General features: G+C 47.3%; 1 protein-coding gene across 1 annotated transcript in view; it reads left to right on the forward strand.

Annotated features, from left to right (window-relative positions):
- Window positions 1-24,841, forward strand: part of ST8SIA3 (ST8 alpha-N-acetyl-neuraminide alpha-2,8-sialyltransferase 3) — a 51,842-nt gene that overhangs the window by 10,537 nt on the left and 16,464 nt on the right. The window contains exons 2-3 of the mRNA XM_077346862.1: window positions 13,989-14,085; window positions 21,402-21,582. Of these exons, the coding sequence (XP_077202977.1) occupies window positions 14,013-14,085; window positions 21,402-21,582 (254 nt within the window). The 5' untranslated portion in view covers window positions 13,989-14,012. The remainder of the gene's footprint in view (window positions 1-13,988; window positions 14,086-21,401; window positions 21,583-24,841) is intronic.

Consider the following 24,841-nt stretch of genomic DNA (forward strand, 5'->3'; position numbering starts at 1 on the left):
CTAGATTTGTCAAATTTACTTTGAGCCAAGACTCACCAGATCTCAATCAAGTACAGATGGGTTTAGGAATTAATCAGATATTGCAGATGCTTGAATCAGTTATCATTGTTATTCCCTGTCACCAAAGAATTTGGGCTTCTAGGGTTACCAACTTCCAACTGGGGTCTGGAGATCTGGAATTTCAACTAATGTCCAAACTACCAAAATCATTTAAAAAATTTTACTCAACTTCTCCTAGAGAAAATGGCTGCCTTGAAAGGGGGACTGCATGATGATATACCCTACCAAAATCCCTCCCTCCCTAAACCCGCCTCTCCCAGGCGCCACCCTCAAATCACCAGGCGTTTCCGAAACCACAATTGGCATCCCAGGTTCTACAGCAGAATTTTAAGCCCTCTTGCCAAACTACGATTCCCAGGATTCTTTGCAGGGTGCCAGTTTCCCCTCCCCAAGATGTGGACATGACATTTCCCTGTCCTTCCTTCAAGGAGCTGGGGTGACCATTGCCAGTTACCTCCTTTATTTCCCCCTCACAACAATCCTGTGAGGTAGGTTAGGCTGAAAGAGAATGGCCAGCCTGAGATAACTCTGTGAGCCTCATGAGGTCTTTGAACCAAAAAGATCCTTTTCTCACAGATTCCCTCATAATTAGTACTACGTAATAATCATAATTCATAACGTTCTTAACTCCTCTTGTTTAGGAATTCAGCAGGCCAATGTCTCCTGACCCATCAATTGGCCGTGCTCTCCCCTTCTAAGATACTCTTTTCTCTCAGCCTGGAGAAAAGGAGGTTGAGAGGAGACATGATAGACCTCTTTAAATATTTGAAAGGTTGTCACTTGGAGGAGGGCAGGATGCTGTTTCTGCTGGCTGCAGAGGAGAGGACACGCAGTAATGGGTTTAAACTACAAGTACAACGATATAGGCTAGATATCAGGAAAAAAAATTCATAGTCAGAGTAGTTCAGCAGTGGAATAGGCTGCCTAAGGAGGTGGTGAGCTCCCCCTCACTGCCAGTCTTCAAGCAAAGGTTGGATACACACTTTTCTTGGATGCTTTAGGATGCTTAGGGCTGATCCTGCGTAGAGCAGGGGGTTGGACTAGATGGCCTGTATGGCCCCTTCCAACTCTATGATTCTATGATTCTTTTAACATTCCATGGTTTATTGATTTACTTCCTTCATCTATAGCAGGCCTGACTCAGAGACTCAAGATTATTACAAAATATAAAAACAATGCGCTATCGTTGCCAAATCTCCCTTGGAAAATTCCGGGGAATATAGGGGCGGCTCCTGCAGAGGATGCCACGTGTGGAAGGCGATGCCCCAGAGTCCTCCCACTGAAAGTGCCGTCTCCAGACCTGCGATTTCAGGAGAAATCCAGGCCCCGCCTAGGGGCTAGTAATACTTAGCATTCAGAGAACAAAAGACATCAGAGAGCCAGCTTGGTGTAGTGGTTAGGAGTGCGGACTTTTAATCTGGCGAGGTGGGTTCGATTCTGCACTCCCCCACATGCAGCCAGCTGGGTGACCTTGGGCTCACCATGGCACTGATAAAACTGTTTTGACTGGGCAGCGATATCAGCGCTCTCTCAGCCTCACCTCCCTCACAGGGTGTCTGTTGTGGAGAGAGGAAAGGGAAGTCGATTGTAAGCTGCTTTGAGATTCCTTTGGGTAGAGAAAAGCAGCATTTAAGAACCAACTCTTCTTCTTCTTCAGTAATATCAGAGCTCTCTCATCCTCACCTCCCTCACAGGGTGTCTGTTGTGGAGAGAGGAAAGGGAAGGCGACTATAAGCCACTTTGAGACTCCTTCGGGTAGAGAAAAGCGGCATATAAGAACTAACTTCTTCGTCGTCATTCAGCAGACATTGTAGTAGGATTACCGTCACAAAAAATTGCTTGTTTGATTGATTGATTGATTGATTGATTGATTGATTGGATTTTTAGGCCACCCCTCTCCAGCAATAGTCTCGGGACGGCTGACAACATTAAAAACCCCGTACAGAAAATCTATATAACCTTTAACAATTAAAAGTAGTCCTTTAAGACAGTGGTCCCCAACCTTTTTCCAGCTGGGGACCGGCAGGGCAACTGCCCCGCCCGCGCAGTGTGCATGTGCGGCCGCGGCTGTGCAGCGTGCATGCGCGGCCGGGCCGCGCATGCGCACATGCGCGATGCGCAGCCGGAATCTCGCATGCACGGTTTGATCGCGCATGTGTGCATGCGTAGCCCTGATTCCCTCTCTCCCCCCCCCTCCCGCAGTAAGAAGCTTCCCGGGCCGCAAGCTTGCGGCCTGGGGAAGTTTTTTACTGCGGGGGGGGGGGGCGGGGAGAGGGAACCACGAAACGGGGCCCTGGCCTTCACAGCCCGGCACCGGGCTGCGGACCGCAGGTTGGGGACCACTGCTTTAAGAAACATACTCCGACGCTAACCCAAAAGCCTGGGTCTAAAATTTAGATTGATGGAAGGGGACAGGGGGGAGTCGAGTTGTCAGTAGGGGCATGCCTTGAACCCAACCTGGTGGGAAGACCGCTGTTTTGCCAGCCCTACGGAACTCAGGCCGTTCCAATCGGGCCCAGATCCCTGCAGGCAGCTCTTTCCGCCAGGGTGAAAAAAAAGGAGACCAAACGCCTGTCTAGAACATGATGTGGCATAACCAAGGCAGAAAATCGGTTAACGTTGGAGAAGACAGGCACAAAAGCAAGAAGGGAGACGGTGCAGTAGGTTATCAGCAAACTCACTCCTCAGCAGGCAGTTTCCCTCCCCCCCCCCCGCTTGATTTTACGAATCCGTGTTCTCTCCTCCACCTGGGGAGCGCCTTGAGCGTATGGCGGCCCCCACCTTGTCTGCAGCCGGCCGTGTGTTTGCTACCCTCCTGATAGGCATGGGCCATCAAGTCTACCGTTGATGGGGAGAAGATAAATAAATACGATTCACGTGAGCACCGTATATGCCTGAGCTAATACTTCGGTGCCGGAGGAGAGGCGATGCCTTCTGTCCGGGGCTGTGAGCCCACCAAGCGATGGCATGTCATGAGGACTGCTTAATTTTCTGGAATGAACTGTGAATACGCCAGGCTTATCCAACTTGCTTGGAGCAGGGCTGCATTTTTCTTTTCTTTTTTTAATGTGAAAGACAGTCAACTAATTGAGGTGCACCTTTGCACCGGTCGGAGCCGAAAGCCGCTTTCCCGCACGCGGGCCTCCCCGTATCTCGAGCTGAGAAACCCGAAGGCAAACCTGGCTCCTGTGTCAATTATGGAAAAATCAATGAAGGGACCGTTTCGAGCTCCTTTTCACCATTCACTGCGGATGAGATCCTTCAGTTCCTAGCAATGATTCATTTACTTCCACCCTCTCTTGGGGGCGGCCGACGGGCTGCTATCTCTCAAGAATGCGAAGCCACAGAAAGAAAGAAATCCTTTTGTTTCCTCCTGGAACGCCTTTCTGATGCACAAATATATTTATCTGGAGTGAAATCTGCCACACCGGGCTGCTTTGCTCATTAACCACGCTCTCCTAAGACAATCAGCCAGGATTGTCAATTCTGGATAGGGAAATTTAAAGATTTGGGGGTGAAGCTTGCGGAGGGCGGGGTTTGGAGAGGGCAAGGCATATCGCCATAGATCACACCCTCCAGAGTGGCCATTTTCTCCATGGGGAATTGATCTCTGTCCTCCGGGGATCCGTTGAAATTCTGGGAGATCTCCAGTTCCCACCTGGAGGCTGGCAACATGATGCCTCAAGCCCACCAGGCATGAAAGATTGATACCGCTAGCAAAGGCTTCAGGCGGCTAGATGTCCACAAGGAGTTCACCTTTCTCCTACCTGCTCCATCCCTTTTCTCATTTCTTGCAGCTGTTTGCCTCCTTAGGACAGGCTGTCTTTAATAGGCAGTGGATTTAAGACTGCAAGCAAAGTCACACCCTCCAAATATGCAGAGCTGATAAAAATTGTTCCCAGATGGTATTATGAGAATGTATCCAAGGGATTTCATTTTTACATCCTCTGTATTTTTTTAAAAGCGAGTTACACAGAAAGCGAGATGTTTAGAAGGGCCAGCTTAGCCTTCAGCTTGAGATGCTAGTCTTCCGTCTGGAGAGCCAGCATGGGGTAGTGGTTAAGAGCAGCAGTTAAGTAGTGGTTAAGAGCAGTGGTTAAGAGGTAATGGTTAAGAGCAGCAAGCCATATTTGATTCCCCACTCCTCCATATGCAGCTAGATGGCCGATTCTGGGCTCATCGCAGTCCTGTTAGTGCTGCTCTCACGGTGCGCTTTCTCTCAGAGCTCTCTCAGCCCCACCCACCTCACAGGTGTCTGTTGTGGGGAGAGTAAGGAAAGGTGATTAGAAACCCTGAGCCTCAGGGGAGAGCAGTATACAAATATATAATTAATAAACAAACAAATAAATAAATAAATACTCTTTGAGACTTCTTTGGACAGTCAAAAGCAGGGTATAAAAACGAACTCTTCCTTCCTTCCTTCAGTTCTTACCTGCAGCCTCTGCTGGTACAGTCCAGAAGTGGCTGTATGTGAAATTCCGGAAGAGCCTCGGGAGGGCAGGGTTTGCAGAAAGAAGGGACCACAGTGGTGCCTGTAGAGTCAGTTCTTTCAGGGGAACTGGAGTCTGGAGATCACTTGTAATTCTAAAAATCTTCAGGATCAACTAAGAGGCTGACAACCGTATGTGGACTAGGCCTGAGACAAAACATTTAGCTGGTTGATTGGGATGCTGCCTTTCAAACCCCAGGGGGGCCTGGAGATCTTGCAGAATTACAGCTCATCAGGTTACAGAGAACAGTTTCCCCTGGAGAAAAAAATGACCTTTATGCCATCATACCCACTGAGGTCCCCTTTCCCCAAGCCCCACCCATCCCAGGCTGCACCCCCAAAATCTCTGGCTATTTCCCTACAGTTGTCCAGTCTTACCTCTGATCAGGCCATATCCCATAGGGAAGCCCTTTTCGTTAACCTGAGATTTTGGGCAGAAAGCTATGGGGAAATGCATTTCATGCAATTCACGCTCCAGCTATGAAATTTAAAAGAATCGGAAGATCCATTTGAAAGAACGCAAAGCAATTCCAGAATTTACAAACCGCACATCAAATAGTAAAGAGGCATCCAAACCAACAGTAATCAACAACAAAAATCAGGAAGGGGGGATTAAGAGCAAAGCAAATATGAAAATTTCCCCCCACAGACAGATTAAATCATTGGTGAGCCAGATAGCCAGGCAAAAAATCTGGGCTTACAGATTTTAGCTTGTTCTGGCCTCAACCATAAGCCTGGTGGAAGAGCACCATTTTGCGAAAACTTAGAAGAAGAAGAAGAAGAAGAAGAAGAAGAAGAAGAAGAAGAAGAAGAAGAAGAAGAAGAAGAAGAAGAAGAAGAAGAAGAAGAAGAAGAGTTGGTTCTTATATGCCGCTTTTCCCTACCCAAAGGAGGCTCAAAGCGGCTTACAGTCGCCTTCCCTTCCTCTCCCCACAACAGACACCCTGTGAGGTAGGTGAGGCTGAGAGAGCCCTGATAGTTCAGGGCCCAGATCTCAATTGGCAGTTCATTAAACCAGGTTGGGGGGCCATGGCCAAAAAGGCCCTGGCCAAGGCCAGAGAAAATTCTTTCAGGCCAGGGGTCACCACCATGTTGATATTTGAAGATCTTAAGGCTCTTCTGGGGGCATACTGAGAGAGGCAGTCCCTTCAATACACAAGTGCAGCCTTTGAGTCTTCCCAGAACTCTGTAAATGGTAAGGAATTAATACCTTTAATATCTTAGTTAGGGAATGTTGAAACAGCAAATCAAATAGATCGAAAGTAAACTGGCACATTTAATTCTTTTTATGTTATTATTTTTCTGGAGTTCCCCCTCCCCCCCTTATGACTGGATTTGAGCATCTGCTGATTTAATATCAAGAAATTAAATAAAAATGGATTGCTTTTCAAATCAGATAATTAATTAGCTAAAAAGTCCTTCATTAGTTCTCAGCCCAAATTGGGAGGATGGTCACCCTCTGGAGCCTCACAAGCCAATCCATTCTCCAGGAAGCGGTTCAGAGAGCAGAAGTATATATTAAAATGCATATTCAGCCTCTTATGCATGGTCAGGCTCCATAATGTCAGTGACAAACCAATAGCACAAATTTAAGCAGAGTTACACCTTTCTAAGCCTGCTGAATGCATAGAAACTTTTTATTCACTTCATATATTTCACATACATCAAAAAGAGAGGTGAAATGTTGAAATGTAGGATCTTTCTCATACCACTGGAACATACACAATTGCTGTATATCAAGAATGGTTTGTGAGTCCAAGTCCTGTTAGTAAGGACTCCCCGGAGAAAGATCCTTGCCAAGAGCTCCTAGCTTCACCCAAGCCTCAGCTGAATGAAAGTTTAGCCCAGCCAGATGTTCAACAGACAGAGAGCTCTGACCTGCAGAAGGGATAGAGCTGCAGACAAACCAGGGCTTAGTTTCCAAAGTTGTTGCAGAAGCTCCTCATTCCTCTGCCCAGCCTCCAGCTGCAGCTCCTTGTCTTGGCAGCCAACCTGGCTCACCCAGCCAATAAAGAAACAACTAAAAGAACTCCAGTCTAAAAGGCACCATGCCAGATTAGGAAGACAGTTGCTGACTGCAAAAGCCTGTGAGTCTTGGGGAGCTACAGTTTGGCCCGATGGAGAAATTTACACGGGAGCTACATGTGTATCAATAGGTGCACATAACAGGAGAAATAGTGATTTCCTGGGAAAACCGTGCATGGGGGGTGGGAGTTTAGGCCCTTCTTCCTGCCTGATACTGTTCCAATCTGAATCAGCCCCACTATTCCTGAGAACCTACAGGGCTTGGAGTACCCCAGGAACAGCAGTGCATCACGTAAGTTCTCAATGAGACAGCTTCTGCCTGGCATCATTTTAACTGCAGATATTAGAGGCTGAACACGGGACCCTCTCCATTAGGGTGGCCAACCTCCAGGTGGGGCCTGGAGATTGGGGAGTTCAACAAATCTCTAGAGGAAATGGCTACTTTCGCTCTATGGCATAATATCCCATTTCACGTCCCTTCCCAGACCCCACCCTCCTCACGATCCGCCCACAAAATCTCCTGGATGTAAAATCTTTATATGTAAAACAGATGCCCTAACTGCTTTAGGAAAGCTTCCTCCACTCGGACATGCTTTTCCATTGAAATGCAGGTTATGATTCTCATCAATTAACAAGTAGGTTTTTCTTTCTCCCAAAGGCAAAACAGCAGATAATTTTTTGGGGGAAAAAACCAATACTACAATTAAAATTGGATAAGGCTGCTAGGAGACACATAAAATTGTTTAGGAGGTCTCACCTGACCAACAGGCCAGGAACAAGCCATCCCAGGTATCCAGAACCCAAACTACCTGGTATCCAGCGCTCCAGTGATCTGTGCCTGATGCTTGCCCTTGAAAAGTCTGTCCTCCAATGTTCAAAATGTCACGGCATCTTGAAAAACATTGCCCATGCCCTGCTTCTGCTGGCTGTACAACCCGACAGTCCAGATAACATCAGAAACCACTTACAGCAAATCTTGTCTGGGAAGCTGGTTTTACAGATTGTCAAGAAAAGAAATGCAAGGGGAATCCAATTGGCAGCGTTCCCGAATCTGGCGAAATAGACAGTTTTGCTAATCCCTCCGCTTGGACCCCGTTCTCCCATCTAACTTGAGCACGGTAGGAGACATGCACCACCCGTGTCCTATCTGCCATTCTCTCGTCCGGCCCTCATTTGAAGGAAAGGCTCGTAGTGGCGTCAGCCACGGTGTCCAGACGAGCATTGGCCGCGAAACAGCGGACACGGGAGCGGATCAATGAAAGCCACTTTGGCGGAACCACAAATACCATGTCGAGTCTTTCCGCGTTTTCCGCTCGACGGGTGACGAACCGCATCAGGCCCATTCATAACTTTCCCTTGAACTCCAGCAACTGTGCATATTAAAGAGGATCATCTTACAGAAGAAGCTGAAGGCCTTTCTTGTGGTTTAGGCTGTAAACCAGAATGTCAATTCCATGCCTATGAAAAGGAGTTTTTTGTATTTACCAAAACACACACACACAAAGTGGCCTGCTATCAATCAATCAATCGACAAGCTTTATTGTCTTAGGCATGGGCCATAACAATCAATCATAACGGTCAATAACTATAAACAATACACCCAGCTAGCAAAATGTGGCTATTACATCTAAGAGTCCAGATAATAGTTCAATGCGTTGGCTTTAACCAACTTTTTCCAGCTGCTGGAAAAAAAGTGAGGCCACTTTTCCTTGTGAAGGCTGTCACCTTTCTGTCCGGCAAGAATTCATGTCTTTTGAGAAGTGGATCGGTAAGAAAGGTTGGGTTCAAGGCAAATGGTTGGATCCGATGGCTCCCTTCCACTACGAGGCTGCAGGAGAAAGGCATCTTTCCGTTGGAGAAAGGAGTTCTTCCGCCGATGAAAGCAGCTTTCCACCCATGGAAAATTTCTCACCTAGCAGAAGGCCAACCTAGCCACTCTTCCGCCCCGGAGGGCAGAAAAGAAGATAATAGATCAACATTCCATTTCGGCATCTCCAGCATATGTGCCACTTGTATTTATAGGATCATAGAGATGGAAGGGACCATAGAGGTCGTCTAGTCCAACTCCCTGCTCAAACCAGGATCAGCTTGAAAGCTCAGCACTTCCATCCTGACAATATCATCACACTTGGTCCTGTGGTTCTTCTACGGGCCAATGTTTATCTTTTAGACAAAGGAGCCGCTGAGATGCCATTTAATTGGAGCCATTGATGCAGGAGCGGAAGAACCTCTCAACGCCCCCTGCGGTTTTCCTTCTCAGAATCACACAGAGCTGGAAGAGACCACAAAGGGCCATCCAATCCAGCCCCCCACCATCTTGGGGGCTTAAAAATCGCACGCTCCTGACAGGCGCTCATCCAATCTCTTCCTAAAAACTTCCAACCAAGGAGACTCCACCACCCTCTGAGGCAGCAGATTCCACCTACGGACAGCCCTCACAGTCAGCAAAGGCTTTCTAATATTTAAGTGGAACCTCCTTTTCCGTGATGTGAACCCCTCTAAAGCTGCAGCAAACATGTTGGCCTCCTCTTCGACATGTCTACCGTTTGCATCAGAGGCAGTCAACCTGTGGTCCTCCAGATGTTCATGGACTACAATTCCCATGAGCCCCTCGCAGCATTTTCTGTCAGGGGCTCATGGGAATTGTAGTCCATGAACAGCTGGAGGACCACAGGTTGACTACCCCTGGTTTAGATAATTAAACACAGCTCTCATATCGCCCCTGTTCTAAAGGTTATTGACGTACAGTTTTCATGGCTGAAGGTTTTTCGGCTTATAGTCATCATAGCACCCGTGAAGCTCAACACTTAAACTGGCTTCTACACTTCCCTGGTTTCAGTGCAGCTTTAAATAAGATGTTTTGAGTATGACCGATTGTAGGGGAATGTACGTCTGCTATGTGCATACTAATATGCATCAGAGGAAATCCAAAGTGAACATCCAATGATGTTAGACCCAGTCTATCAAGTGGTATGAGCATGGCAGTCCATTTATGCACAGAAGCAGGGGTGCCAGTCCCCTGGTAGGACCTGGGTATCCCCCTGGAATTACAGCTCATCTCCAAACTAAAGAGATCAATTCCTCTGGAGAAAATGACTGCTCTGGGGGGTGGGCTCCATAGCATTAGACTCCACTGAGGCCCCTCCCAGCCCCCAATCCCACCCATTCCTGACTCCACCCCCAAAGCCTCCAGGTATTTCCCAATCCAGATCTGGCAACCCTAGCCTAGAGGTCTCCTTGGATTTCCACACCTCCCTGTGCCCTTTATACATTTCTTTTATCAGTGGTGAATTTATCACCTCCATCCCTCAAGACCTTTCTTCCTATGGTGTGCATGGCTTTCCATGCCTCTTCTCTTTGTAAGTTCTGTTCTCGATTTTTTTTTCCTGATTCCGGATAGTTCAGTCCTTCCCAGTGTGCTTCATAAAGGTAAAGGTAAAGGTAAAGGTATCCCCTGTGTAAGCACTGGGTCATGTCTGACCCTTGGGGTGACGCCCTCTAGCGTTTTCTTGGCAGACTCAATACGGGGTGGTTTGCCAGTGCCTTCCCCAGTCATGACCGTTTAACCCCCAGCAAGCTGGGTACTCTTTTTTACCAACCTCGGAAGGATGGAAGGCTGAGTCAACCTTGAGCCGGCTGCTGGGATTGAACTCCCAGCCTCATGGGCAGAGCTTCAGACAGCATGTCTGCTGCCTTACCACTCTGCGCCACAAGAGACTCAGCGTGCTTCATACACACGTCCAAACATGGCAAGAATGATTTCCTCGCAAGGCACAACCACCTTCATTCCGTTTACATTCATTTTGAGGCCATAATTCTGAAAATGAGAAGTCTTTGTCTTTTATAGTCTTGCCTCTTTCCTTCTATCGCTGCCATTCCTGCTTTTATACTCAGAACAGGGTGGCCGGTTGATTTTATACCCGTTTACTTTAATGCATGATTTTACGGCTGCTCTCTTAAAAAAACTAACATATTATTGATTGAATCCTCTATAAATATGTTAAAAATACGGAAACGGGGAGCAAGTTACCTATTGCAACATAATTAAAACTCAGTGTTAACCATAAGAAAAACTCTACGGCTTATGAGAATTTACTGTTAGTGGCTAATAGCGTAATATAAATATAACTCGAATCTATTGGTAGGTAGCACGGTTGATACGTAGAGGCTTAATGGTTTCGCTTTTAGCTCACCATTTTAGGATGTGCTCTGAATTGAATGGCCGTAATAGCCCTGGAAAGGGGAAACGTTCAGTGAACCTCTGAATCCCAGGGCTAAGAGGCAACATCAGAGAAAGGCCTCAGCCTCTGTGCCCTGTTGTTGGTCCTCCAGAGTAGCGATCCCCAACCTGTGGGCCACGGACCACATGTGGTCCTTCGACTAATTGGAGGTGGGCCCCGAAGGACGCCTTCTCCCCCCCCCCGGCCCTTTACTTCATCCCCCCCAGCCCTTTACAACACACTTCATTGTTGTGGCATGTCTGTATCTTATTTTGAAGGGATGTTTAAACATTACCATAGCGATCAGAGAGCGTTAGGGCAGTGGTTGAGAGTAGAGGAGTAAACTACCCCCCCCCAGGCCTCAGTAAAAGGCGTTGAGTGGTCCCCAGTGAGTGGTCCCCAGCGTTGAGTGGTCCCCGGTGATAAAAAGGTTGGGGACCACTGCTCCAGAAGAACTGGTTGGCTGCTGTGTGAAAGAGGATGGTGGATTACATGGACTATTGGTCTAATCCAGCATAGCTATTCTCGTGTTTTTAGGAAGGCCTAGGCCTCTGTGCCCTGTTGTTGCCCTTCCAGAGGAACTGTCTGGCCACTGTTCGAGACAGGATGCTGGGCTAGAGGGACCACTGGTCTGATCAGGCAGGGCTTTTCGTATGTTCTTTGTGGGCCTTGGCCTCTGTGCCCTGTTGTTGGTCGTCCAGAGGAATTTGTGGGCCACTCTATGAGACAGGATGCTGGACTAGATGGACTACAGGTCTGATCCTGCTGGGTTGTTCTTAGGTTCTTCCAAAAAGATGGTTGCCTGTGTTCTTTTCACAGCTGATAATAACACAGGCTCAGGTGTGCATGCGTGTGTGCACACATGTGTGTGTGGCAGGGGTGCCAGCTTCCAGATAGGACATGGCGACCCCCTAGAATTGCAGCTCATCTCCAGACTACAGAAATCAGTTCCCCTGGAGAAAATTGATGTTTTGGGGGGTGGTCTCAATGACATCGTGCCCCACCGTGTCCCCTGTGCTCCCCAGGCTCCACCCCCAAATCTCCAGGAGTTTCTCAACCTGGATTTGGCAACCCAACTCCCACCCCATCCCGTACCAGATGGATTGGGCAATCTTAGTGTGTAGGTTTTAATAAGTAAAAGTAGTTTGAGTTTACTTCTTAGCAGTGTAGTTGACACAAACACAATTACGTTTGATTGCCAGATGGAAGATTCAAGTAGTAGAACATGTAGAAGGGTTGGTTTCTATACCCCACTTTTTACAACCCAAAGGAGTCTCAAATTGGCTTACCGTCACCTTCCCTTCCTCTCCCCCTCCACAGGCAACCTTTGAGGCAGGTGGGGCTAAGAAAGCTCCAAGAGAACTGTGACTGGCCCATGATCACACAGCTGTCTGCATGTGGTAGAGAAGTGGGGAATCAAACCCAGTTCTCCATATTAGAGGCCATCGCTCTTAACCACTGCCCCATGCTGGCTGGATAGATAGGGCGGTACCACCCCACTCAGCCGATGATGGATTCCAGCTCTGAATTTTCTTATGTCATATAGAAAGTCAGCCCTCACTGCAGGGAGGAAACCTCTGCCCCTTCTCTCTGTTTGTGATGCTGTTATTTCATTTCGCTGGAAGTGTTTTAACTTTCACAGGGGTCACGGCAGGGCAATCAGACTGGCCAGGGGGGTACCATCCACACAACAGCCTTGCGGGGTAGATCAAGATAGAGCGTTTGTCTGTCTGGAGCAGCAGAAAAGAGCGAGATCGGCATGGTGGGACAAGAGGCAGAACTGAACTGAGAAACCCTGGGGAAAAACAATTTATATACAATCATGAACCATGGATCTTCACACCATCGCTCAGTTTTGGTTTAATTTCTGTGAAAGAACACCTGCCTAATTTTATGGTTGGGGGTCACCACAACACGAGGGACTGTATTAAAGGGTCGCAACATTGGAGAGGTTGAGAACCACTGACATAGCGGAACATTCCAAAAAGTGATCTCCACTTGCAGCTGGGCTTGATGTTGTATTGCCTCAGTGCCACTGAGGACTGACCACCTTGGGAAATCCCTGGAGATTTGTGGGGGGCAGAGCCATGGAAAGGTGAGATCTGGCAAGGGGAGGGAGCTCAAGAGAATGGGATTTGTTTTTTTCATTTATTTCAAATACTTGTATGCCGCTTTTCCACTCGATCAAGGTCCCCAAGGTGACAGACATAAAAAAGCAATTAGGAACAATTAAAAATACAGTAAAATGATGAATTAATAGAAACATGTCAACAAATAACACTAGAGCCAGGAAGAGACCTGTTTATTGGGGGTATGCCGGACTAAACAAAAACGTCTTCACCTGCTGGAAAAGACACCAATAGAAGGAGAGCTGTCTCAGCCCCATCTACCTTTTCAGGTGTCTGCTGTGGGGAGAGGAAGGGAAAGGTGTTTGTAGCAAGGCTGTGCAGGTGTTGTCAGCCTGTCTGCAGCAGTAGAAAAGAGCAAGAATCTACCTTAAAGCACCCTTAAAGACTAACAAAATTTATACGTGGTCACTTTTGTGAGGCTCTGCTCAACATATGCAGTTGAATAAGGTGGTAGAATGGGGCATATGACTGTTGAATGCTAGCACGTAAAGCAAAACTCCCAGCTGTAGATAGAAGCTTGCTCTAAATCAGGCCTCCTCAGCCAGGGTGTCGTGAAACCTTGCCGTTTCTTGACAGCCTTGGAAGGGTTTCTCGAATGGATGTGAGTTAATTAATTCTTTGTATTTTTCTTTCAAAATTGTTAAACATTTATCATGATATACCCATATATGGTCATGTTGAACACCCCACCCCATGGCCAATGAGGGGCCTGGAGGGGGTAGGAAGGGGAGGGACCTCAGGTGGGCGTGTCCACAGCTCTGCTTCCCAACCATATTCCGCACAATAACACCCCTTCTGTGGTTTCTCAAAGCCTGAAGAATGTTTCAGGGGGTTGACAGTAAAAAAATTGAGCAAGGCTTTTCTAGATGCTCAGAGCTATCCTGGTAACTGAAAGTATTATATGTTATATAATAATTGCTTATGTGTGTTTGGGAGGGTACACAAGGTATACTATTATTATTATTATTATTATTATTATTATTATTATTATTATTTACATATTACATATTACTTATTACTTATTACTTATTACTATGGTAGTCATTCGGTCCTTTTGGTCAACAGGATCTGCTGACATTGCTCTCCACGATGCTCAGAATGCATCTCAACTTGAGTTCTGCTAGCCTTTGTATCGCAAAATTCCGTCGTGCGGGTTGGAATGGTAGGTTATTTCTTTTTATTTACTGTTCAATATAAATTTTTAAAAAAAATTTAAACCATCCCGCATTAAAATGAAAGTCTGGTTTATATCAATCACCACCAAAATCAGGGCATGCACACACCCACACAAAAGAGATGCAACAGAACAGACAGCGAGCCCTTAACCAACCCCACTTGTTTAGGGTATTGGGTCAAATGTAAACAAAAAAAAATTATTTGCTACAGTATTCCCAGTCTTCCATGTTTCCCAGTTAAAGGAAAAAATGCTGTTCAAATGACAAAGACAGTCTGATTCCAATAGTAATAAAAGAAAGAAATTTTACACACAAAAACTGAAGCACATCTTATATGGCATGTTTGTGTAAGTACATTTCACTTACTGTGAACAGATTATCTTCCAAACCTCTGAATTCCAGTGCCAGGAGGCTACATCAGGGAAAAGTCTCAGCCTTTGTGCCCTGTCGTTGGCTCTCCAGAGGAACTGGTTGGCCACTGTGTGAGACAGGATGCTGGACTAGATGGACTACAGGTCTGATCCAGCTACTGTGAGATAGGTGAGGCTGAGAGTACCCTGATATTACTGCTCAATCAAAACACGCTTCATCAGTGCTGTGGCGAGCCCAAGGTCACCCAGCTTGTTGCACGTGGGGAAGTGCAGAATCAAACCCAGCTCGCCAGATTAGAAGTCTACACTCCTAACCACTACACCAAGCTGGCCATGCACTGAACATAAGTCAGCAAATGGGATTTGGGGCTGTATTAAAAGAAGCATAGTGTCCAGATCACACAAGGTGATGTTACCACTTTACTCCACTCTGTTTAGAACTCATGTAGAGTACTGTGTTCAGTTTTCAGCACCACAACTGAAGAAAGTTGTAGAGAAACTGGAGAGCTACAAAGGGTTTGGAGACCAAGACATATGAGGATAGGTTGAGGGAGCTTGGTCTGTTTAGCCTGGAAAGAAGATGACTAAGAGGTGATATGATAACCATCTTCCAATACTTGAGGAGCTGTCATAGAGAAGATGGAGCAGAGTTGCTTTCTGTTGCCCTTGAGGATCGGACCAGAACCTATGGGTTGAAATTAATTCAAAAGAATTTTCAGCTAAACATCCAGAAGAAATTCCTGACAATTAGAGCAGTTCCTCAGTGGAACAGGCTTCCTCGGGAGGTGGTGGGTTCTCCTCCTTTGGAAGTTTTTAAGCAGAGGCTAGATAGTCATCTGACAGAAATGCTGATTTTATAAACTTAGGCAGATGGTGAGTGGGTGGGCAGGAAGGGATGTGCCAGTGTTTGTCTCTTGTGGCCCTTCCTTGCATACCCAGGGAATTGCTGATCACCACTGTGCGATGGTATATGAATTTCCTCCAGGCCAGGCTGGATTCCGGAGATTTTTGGTGGAGGGATCAGTCGGGCATGAAATTGGGGTCACTGTGGATGAGCAAGTAATTGTGAGTTCCTGCATGATGCAGGGGGTTGGACTAGATGACCCTGGAGGTCCCTTCCAACTCTGTGATTCTATGCATGACCTGTTGACCACTTCCGGGGGTTCTCGAAACCTGAATCATGTATCAGGGGTAAAGGCTGAGAAAGGCCTAGCCCCTGGTTTCCTTAAAAGTGACATCTCTCAAAAGGTCCAGCAATTTTTTTTTAATTGAATTTTTCCTTCCTTACAGTAGTTGTATTAGTAGATTTATTTGTACAACACCATAGTCAACCATAGGCAACAGCAATGCAAACAACAGCAAATGGACAGGAAGTAGATGGTAAAATGAAAGGAGCCATGAAAACAGAATAATTTACTATACACATTTTTTTTACTATATAAAACCGTTAAGCCATGAAGCAATAAGAACAGCATGCCAAAATACTCAAGGTCATAACAGGAGGGCCCAAGAAGCAGGGCTGGCATCAGCATGCGCTGAGGTGGGGCACCTGCCAGAGCCCAGGGCCTCTTCTGCATGATGGATACGCTGATGAAAACTCACTAAATACATCATTGTTTTTCTGATCTCTGCACAGAAGAGTGAATTTACTCCTGCAAAACTGATTTTGCTCTGCATGGTGAACTGCCTCTTCGGTGCTTTAAGCGTCTTTTAAGCGTTGTTTCTGAAAGATGCTTTTCACCGATTCATTTTTCTTCTGCCTGTCTGAGATGGCTTTTTAGCCATGCAGAGAAACTCCTTAGTTATGCAGATTAGTGACTCCATTAGAGAACAAAGCGGAGTTGGCAAAACTGCAGGGGGCAAGGCTATGACTTGTTTCATGCAGAGAGCATTGCAACGTAGTTTTTCAACAGACTATATTCAATGCAGAACAACGATTGTAATATAATAAAGCGGTCTAAACTGGTTGTTTTTTAAACTGTTTTATTTGGCTCCATGCAGAATACCTCCAGGTGCTTTCTGCAGGGCCCACTGCTATCATGCCCCCCCCCATCACTTATTTGCTAGACCCCCACCATGATCCCAGCTACATGCATTGCCCAGGGCCACTGGGAGAGGGCTGCAGGTAGAGGCACACGTAGATGGTGGTAGAACTCCCAAGTGGTCATGGGGAGGACACACCAGGGGGTGGGGGGGCAGCTCGGGGTTGGGAAATACCTAGACGTTTAACGTATTGAGTCTTTCAACTTCTCTTCCGCCCTGTCTCAGGCGGATCACAACACATTTAAAATTACACAAAATACATACCATCTAAAACCAGATTTGCATTAAAACTCCCACATTTCCATTAAATTTCCAAAATAAGTTGAGTTTTCGTATCGCCCGTAGAATATTAGTCTGGAACTGGCGAGGGCCCGATGTCAATTTCCCCAAGAGAATCAACTGGCCAATGGGGGGAGAGCCAGTGTTAGCCAATCCTGGAGGGGATGAAGCCTAGGGAGGGTGGGGAGGTTTGAGGAGGGGGTTCCTCCCCAGGGTTCCTGTTGGCAGGAGAGGAGAGGACCAGCAGTAATGGGTTTAAACTACTATGTGTGGAATGATACCAGCTGGATATCAGGAAAAAAATTTACACAGTGTGTAACCAGTTGCCTATGGAGGAGGTGAGCTCCTCCACACTGGCAGTCTTCAAGCAGCAGCTGGACAGATCCTTCTCCTGGACGCTTTAGGCTTATTCTCTATTGAGCAGAGGGTTGGACTAGATGGCCTGTAGGGCCCCTTTCCAACTCTACGATTCTATGAGTCTAGGGTACGATGCCATAAAGTCCATCCTGCAAAGCAGCCATTTCCTCCAGGGGAACTGATCCTGGTTGACTAGAGATGGATTTTGAATTGCTGGAGATCTCTGTTACCCACAGCAATTTGGGTAACATCTCCGGGGCAACGCTAACACTGACAGGAGGGAGGGATGGCATGTTTGGGGGCCTGGAAGTGGGTAGAGCAGGGGCCAGGACCTCTCTGCCCAGGGCCCGCAAACCAGCCCTTCCAGAACCCCCCCCCCAAACACACACACACACACACACACACACAAAGACAGGTTCAACAAGATCTTTCCTGGTGCTCGTGCGTAAGTGACAGCAACAGCAACAGCCTGTACTCCAGGGCTCACCTTGGCCTGCTCCTAGAGTATTATGCAAATCGCGCAGGGGGATTCCAGCTGACAGGATCTAATTTGATTCATCTCATCAGCTTTGGCGCCTAACCTCAGGACAAGACCTTGCCAGAGGAAGTTCGCCAGCGAGGTCAGGAAAGCTGCTCTTGTCCCTGTACAGAATAAAGCACTCCCCCTGGGATCCTATGATGTCATTCCTTTGATGAGGTATGGGTGGGGTTTCTAAATTAGTTAGCTAGGAACGGAAGTCTGATTGGCTGCAATCAGGTCCATGCTTGCCCTTTTCCCTGTTGCCAACTACCATTTTAAAACAAAGTTGGAGCCCAGCAGCACCTTCAAGACCAACAAAGTAGAAGTGTAAAGGTCAGCCAAGGTTGGTGTAAAGTGGATTTTTCACCTTGTTCTTGTCAGATGATTGGCTTCGCAAGGACCATCTCCTCCTCCTTCTCCTCCTCCTCCTCCTCCTCCTCCTCCTCGTAGTAGTAGTAGTAGTAGTAGTAGTAGTAGTAGTAGTAGTAGTAGTAGTAGTAGTACTTGGATTTTTTACCTGCCACTCTCAGCAAGCCAGCTTGTGGCAGGTTACAGCATAAAAACCTCACAACAGTCAAATCCCATTAATACCCCCATTAAAATACATCACATTAAGAACAACCTGGTGGAAAAAAAGAAGACCCCCCCAGTCCATTCCTTGCGGTATACCTGCTCCCAGGGGAGCTGGGGGCTTTGTCAACCAAATGTCACCCATGATGTGACGTATAAGTGACGTATACTGGCCAGCTTGCCAGCTTGACTCCGAAACCCTGTTCTCTGTGCCCCCACCTTCAGGGGTAATGTGGATACGGGGCCTTTTCAGTGGCAGCCCCTCATCTGTGAATGCCTCCCCCACTTAAGAGTTGCCTGGCATAGGCCATATTGTCTTTTAGGCACCCTTTGTTTTTACTCAGGCTTTAAGTAAGTGGTTTTAAAGCCTGTTTTATGGTCCGCTTATCATCCAGGAAGGGTTTCATGGATATTTTTTTGATTGCTTATTCTTCCAATGGCTTGGTGTAGCAGTTAGGATGTGGGTGACACACATCCAAGCCCCCACTCTGCCATGGACGTTTGCTGGGTGACCTTGAACCAGGCACGCACTCTCAGTTAGCCTACTTCACAGGGCTGTTGTGAGGATAAAGTCAAGGAAGAGAGAATGATTTAAGCCTCCTTTGGGCTTCCATTGGGGAGAAAAGGGGGTATAGATTAAATAAATTCATGAGTGCCATGTTTTGTTTTATACTGATGGTTTAAGACTTTTGAAATGATTTGACGCTGTTATTTATCGTTGTCCAGCAGCACTCTGGCGAGTCAGCATATCAGCTCCTCCATAAGATACAATCGTTAAAATAGATTGGGGGGGGAAGCAGCAGAATAAAGTTTGAGTCCCACGACCCCTTTAAGGCCAACAAAGTGCCTGCACCTTTCTTCAGATACCTTTATAATGTTCAAAACTAGATTATCTGGTCTGTTCATGAATTCTCATCGTGGAAAATAATGGAGGATGGATGAAGGCACCCCTTGAATTGGACCCCCTGATCCAATATTTTTGCAACTTGAATTTTTTTTGGAGGGGGGGAGAGGCTCCTGTAGCCACACTGCAAGTCTGGTGCCTCTACGTCAAACCCCACCGCACACCCAGAGCCCATAAAAGCCAGCTTGGTGTAGTGGTTAAGGACAGTGACTTCTAATCCGGCGAGCCAGGTTTGATTCCCCACTTCGCCACCTGCAGCCAGCTGAGTGACCTTGGGCTAGTCACAGTCCTAATAGTTCTGTTCTCACTGAGCGGTCATACCAGGGCTCTCTCAGCCCCACCTCCCTCACAGGGTGTCTGTTGTGGGGAGAGGAGGGGAAGGTGATGGCAATCCGCTTTGAGACTCCTTCAGGTAGGGAAAAATGAGGTATAAAAACCAACTTCTACAAAAAGAAGATCCCCCCCACTGTTTCTTTTTCCCTTTAAAGTTTGAACATCCGCTTGTCTGAATTGCCAACTCATGCCGAATCACAATTCAGCAATTCGGCCCTATAAACTTACTGGGGATTAGCGAATTTGGACCGGATTTGGCTGATTCGTGCCCAAATCAAGGATGATTTGGGTACTTTTTGGCCAATCCAAATTGAATCACATGTCCCTCCCGACCATCTCTTGCAAGCATCACCAGTTCTGGTCTTGTAGACCCTCCCTTCCGCCGTTAACCATTTAACCTTTAAGGATAAAAGCAATCCTGTTAGAGGAGACCTATGGTTTGGCTGTAGCTCTGGACATCTCTGCTGGGCATGCAAAAGGTCTCTGGCTCGTCTAGTTAAAAGGAAGAGGAGGTAGTTGATGTGGAGCTTGGTATGGTTAGCCTGGAGAAGAGACGACTGAGAGGGGATCTGATCGCCATCTTCAAGTATTCAAAAGGGTGCCATGTAGAGGATGGAGCAGAGTGGTTCTCTCTTGCCCCAGAGGGACAGACCAGAACCAATGGAATGAAATTAATTCAAAAGAAATTCCATCTAAACATCAGGAAGAAGTTCCTGACAGTCAGAGCAGTTTCTCAGTGGAACAGGCTTCCTCGGGAGGTGGTGGGTTCTCCATCTCTGGAAGTTTTTAAACAAAGGCTGGAGAGCCATCTGATGGAGAGGCTGATTCTGTGAAGGCTTAAGGGGGTGGCAGGTTACAGTGGATGAGTGACAGGGTTGTGAGTGTCCTGCATAGTACAGGGGATTGGACTAGATGACCCAGGATGCCCCTTCCAACTTTTATGATTCTATGAAAATAATAAGCAGCAAGACTACCTCTGAGCATATACAGAGTATCTGTTGCACTGCTCCCCAACACTTTAATCAGGATCCCCACACAAGCTGCCATGATGTCATTATTTCTCTCGAATAAAGTCTATATCTGCCTTGGAAGAAATCCAGCAAATTGTAGTTATTAAAACATTTTTGAAGGTTAAATGATATGGAGGCAACTCCTGCAAGGCCGTATGATGCTCCTCCAAACTTTGACGTTGCCTGTTATATATTCCCTGCTGTGGCACAGGGATTTTGGAACAAAGGTGGAAGACGTTCTCCAGAAATATCTCGGATAGAGATCTGGGCAGGGGGAGGAGGGGAGAGGTTGGTCGTATCCAAAATGTCATCTCCTGCCCTGTGTGAGCAGTGCTTGCAGGGGACTTCTGGTGTGAGTCTGTTTACGTCTGTCGCATTTCCTGTTCATGGAGGAGCATCTGGGCACCACACCTGGCCCACGTCCAAAACCGGGGCATCAGAAGGCCTCTCCAGAATATTCCAGGGCCTGGTGTGTGTGCTTGTGGTCCCCCCCGGTGTGCTTTTGAAGAGGGACCCAGGCAGAATCTGGCAGCCGTCAATAATTTCCGGCAGGATCCACCTTCTTTCTTTCAACCCACCCCCACCAGCTGCCATTTCAATACCTTACAGCTCAAACCTTCCATTTTATTGTTATTGTTATTGCTATTTTAATTCTTCATTGTTCCCGCTCTCAGCCCCTGCTGTTTTGTGCATGTGCGTGCGTGTGTGTGTGTGTGTGTGTGTGTGTGTGTGTGCTTTGAATTAATCCTTTGATTTCCCCCCCTCCCCCCTCCTGAGTCAGACCGCCACACAAGCGCACACGCAAACGCACAGGCAGCTCCATCCCTGCTTTCTGGGTGTGTTAACTCCAATGTAGCTCACGTCGCCTTTCTGGTTCTTCCTCCCCCCCTCCTCCCCCAACCCCCCCCCCCCCCAGGCATGAGAAACTGCAAGATGGTCCGGGTGGTTAGCGTCCTGGGTCTCGTAATGCTCAGCGTGGCTCTGCTCATCCTGTCCTTCATCAGTTACGTGTCCCTGAAAAAAGACAACATCTTCACCACTCCCAAATACGCCAGCTCGGGGGTGCCCAGAATGTACATGTTCCATGCCGGATTTAGGTGAGTGCTGGCGATTTTGTTGTGGTCTTCGCGTCCTCCTTGTTGTTCCCTGATTAAGGAGATGCATGCTGGCGGATGGAGCGGGAGGGGGCCAGACAGGGGTGACGGTGGGATGGGGTGGGGAGGGGGAGAGGTGATACGATGCTTGCCTCCCCCGTGCTCCATTTTCCTGAAATGCCCTCCCACTCTAGCGTTGTTCCAACTCTAAACATCCCCCCCCCCCAAATGCTCTTCTGTGGGAATCGATCCGATCGCGCAGATCTGAGCTTCTGCCTCCGTGGGGGTGGGGGAAAGGGGTGGATTAGAGCGGCCTCTCCCCAATGTGTGTGTGTGTTTGTGTGTGCGCCTCCCTGCCCCTTTCACACACACTCACACACACACGTATATCTATAAGGGGAGAAGGTGATGAACATCATGGTGGCTCATTGCCCAATTCATGTATATTCCATGGGGTGGGATGATGGCGCAGGCGCTCTGTCGTCCGGAGATGGAGAGAGAGACATCTTAGGCACCTCTTCCCTGTGGCTGGGAAGCAGAAACAGGCGAATGCTTCAGGGAAGCTATGGAGGGTCTCTGTTTTCTTTCTCGTTTTCCTCCTCCTCCCCAGCCCCCTGTCTGGTTTTGCTGCACAAGCCCACAGTGGTGCGTCAGGTTTGGAGGGGATTGCTTTGTGCGACAGCCTTTCTGATTCTCCTCGGGAATCTCGCTGGGCATGCTGGTTTTCCAGCTCCAGCCTACCAGGTCAGGAGAAACCCGATCTCTGTGCAGGGGTCAGCCTGGCGAAGGGGGAGGGAAAGGGGGTAGCCAGCCAAGAGTCCGTAAATCATGAGAATTGTTCAGGCTTCTGGAAATCGCCAGGCGAGGGGAGCCCCATAAGCAGCAGGAGAAACCATAGAGGCGTGCGTCGGCTCAGCCGCAAAATGCGCTCCCCTGTGTGCGAATGCGCACACATGTGCCCATGTGCGTGCATGTTTGCTCGAAACTCTCGCACGCGACACTGAAGGAAAATAAGTTAGGAGGAAGAAGTCCAGGAGACGCTGAAGTCCGAAGGATCGATGGGGTAGCTGGAAAACCCGGCTTGAATCGGCCCAAGGCTGCGGGAATTTCCTGGTCGCTGTCCGTGGTGCTGATAAGGCATTCTCCGCCTGTCCTTCAGTCTCTCTTCATTTTGATCATTTGAATAACCACGGAGGGTCGTTTTGCGAATGACGGCCTATTTTAAAATGTTTAAAATAATAAAAACCAGGTTCTAAGGTTTCAAAGGGTGAGATAATGTTGATTTCCTGTTGAGGACTGTGTTCTGGGAGTGCTTGGAGAGAGAGCCTGAAAGGCCTTTCACATCTTATATTTATTTCTGCCACTCTCACCCATAACCTGGCCTCTCTTCAGAAGCAGAGTTTGGAATTTGTAAAGTCCACCAGGCCTTCTCAATCCCTCTTTATGTGGAGCATTTGTATATGGCTGGCTCTAAGATACCTCACGAAAATTTGACGAGTCGGGCGACTTGTTCTGAAGAAGAAACCATCCCAAGTGTGTTTGAAGGGGTATCTGACTGCTCACCCAAAATGTAGACTGATCCTAAATCAGTCCAGATGCAGCAAAAAAATGGTGAAAGACATCATGTAAACACAGCAACTAGAAACATGTTGTACACATTACACTTTTCCTACACGGGAATCTCTCCCATGTTAGTAAAAATTTGAAAACTACAAGATGGGGGTACTTGGGGGTACAATCAGCAAAATACCTATATATAATGGCACCAGTTATGATTCTGAACACAGGTTTCACACACAGGTTGCACACAGCCAGCTTGTTGTAATAGTTAGGAACATGGATTTCTAATCTGGCGAGTCGGGTTTGATTCTGCGCTCCCCCTCATGCAACTGGCTGGATGACCTTGGGCTCGTTAGAGCACTGATAAAGCTGTTCTGACCGAGCAGTGATGTCAGGGCTCTCTCAGCCTCACCCACCTCACAGGGTGTCTGTTGTGGGGAGAGGAAAGGGAAGGTGATTGGAAGCTGCTTTGAGACTCCTTCGGGTAGAGAAAAGCGGCATATAAGAACCAAATCTTTTTCTTCTTCAGTAATATCAGGGCTCACTCAGCCTCGCCTCACTCACAGGGTGCCTGTTGTGTGGAGAGGAAAGGGAAGGTAATTGGAAGCCACTTTGAGACTCCTTCGGGTTCAGAAAAGCGGCATATAAGAACCAACTCTTCTTCTTCAGTAATATCAGGGCTCTCTCAACCTCCCCTCCCTCACAGGGTGTCTGTTGTGGGGAGAGGAAAGGGAAGACGAATGTAAGCCCCTTTGAGCCTCCTTCGGGTAGAGAAAAGCTTTGAGACTCCTTTGGGTAGTGAAAAGTGGGACATCAAAACCAATTCTTCTTCTACATACTAGATTAACCCCATGGAATCTTGGCCATAACCTGCTTTTTTTCAACTAAGTCCCTCCAAAAGTGAATGACCAGGATTTGTCTAGATTAGAACATAAGATGATCCAACATGGCTTTTGTTATGATCTGATATTCAACTAGACACAGCTCTGTGCTTTTGGGAATCACATTACAATTTCTTTTTGATTAAAAATAACCTTCACAAGAAATTGGAATTTATTTAAGTACAACTAAACTGTTGGTTTGTTTTTTTTAAGTTCATGGTAATACAGAGTCTGTATTATTTGTTGGGATTGGTTATATTTATGTATTGTGATTTATTTCTATTTGTCGTTTTTGCTATTTGAAGCCACCTGGAGTTTCCATTAAGAAGGAAAGACAGTGCAGAACTAGAAAAATGCAACACTTAGAAACAGTCCTTATTCTCCTCATCCCTATGACAGCTTAGTCTGTCCGGGAAAGCTCTTTCCCCAGTTATTCTCTGCATTTAGTTAGAAATGAATTTAATTTGAAGCAGAGTCCTGCGGCATCTTTAGAAGAAGAGGAAGAAGAGTTGGTTCTTATATGCTGTTTTTCCCTACCCGAAGGAGGCTCAAAGCGACTTCCAGTCGCCTTCCCATTCCTCTCCCCACAACAGACACCCTGTGAGGTGGGTGAGGCTGAGAGAGCCCTGATATTCCTGCCCGGTCAGAACAGTTTTATCAGTGCCGTGGCGAGCCCAAGGTCACCCAGCTGGTTGCATGTGGGGGAGCGCAGAATCGAACCTGGCATGCCAGATTAGAAGTCCGCACTCCTAACCACTACACCATACTGGCTCTCGGTAGAAACTACTGAGCCAAGGTTTCTCTGGGTAAAGCTGATGGGA

Source organism: Paroedura picta, chromosome 7 (genome assembly GCF_049243985.1).
Source record: "Paroedura picta isolate Pp20150507F chromosome 7, Ppicta_v3.0, whole genome shotgun sequence".
Lineage (NCBI taxonomy): Eukaryota > Metazoa > Chordata > Lepidosauria > Squamata > Gekkonidae > Paroedura > Paroedura picta.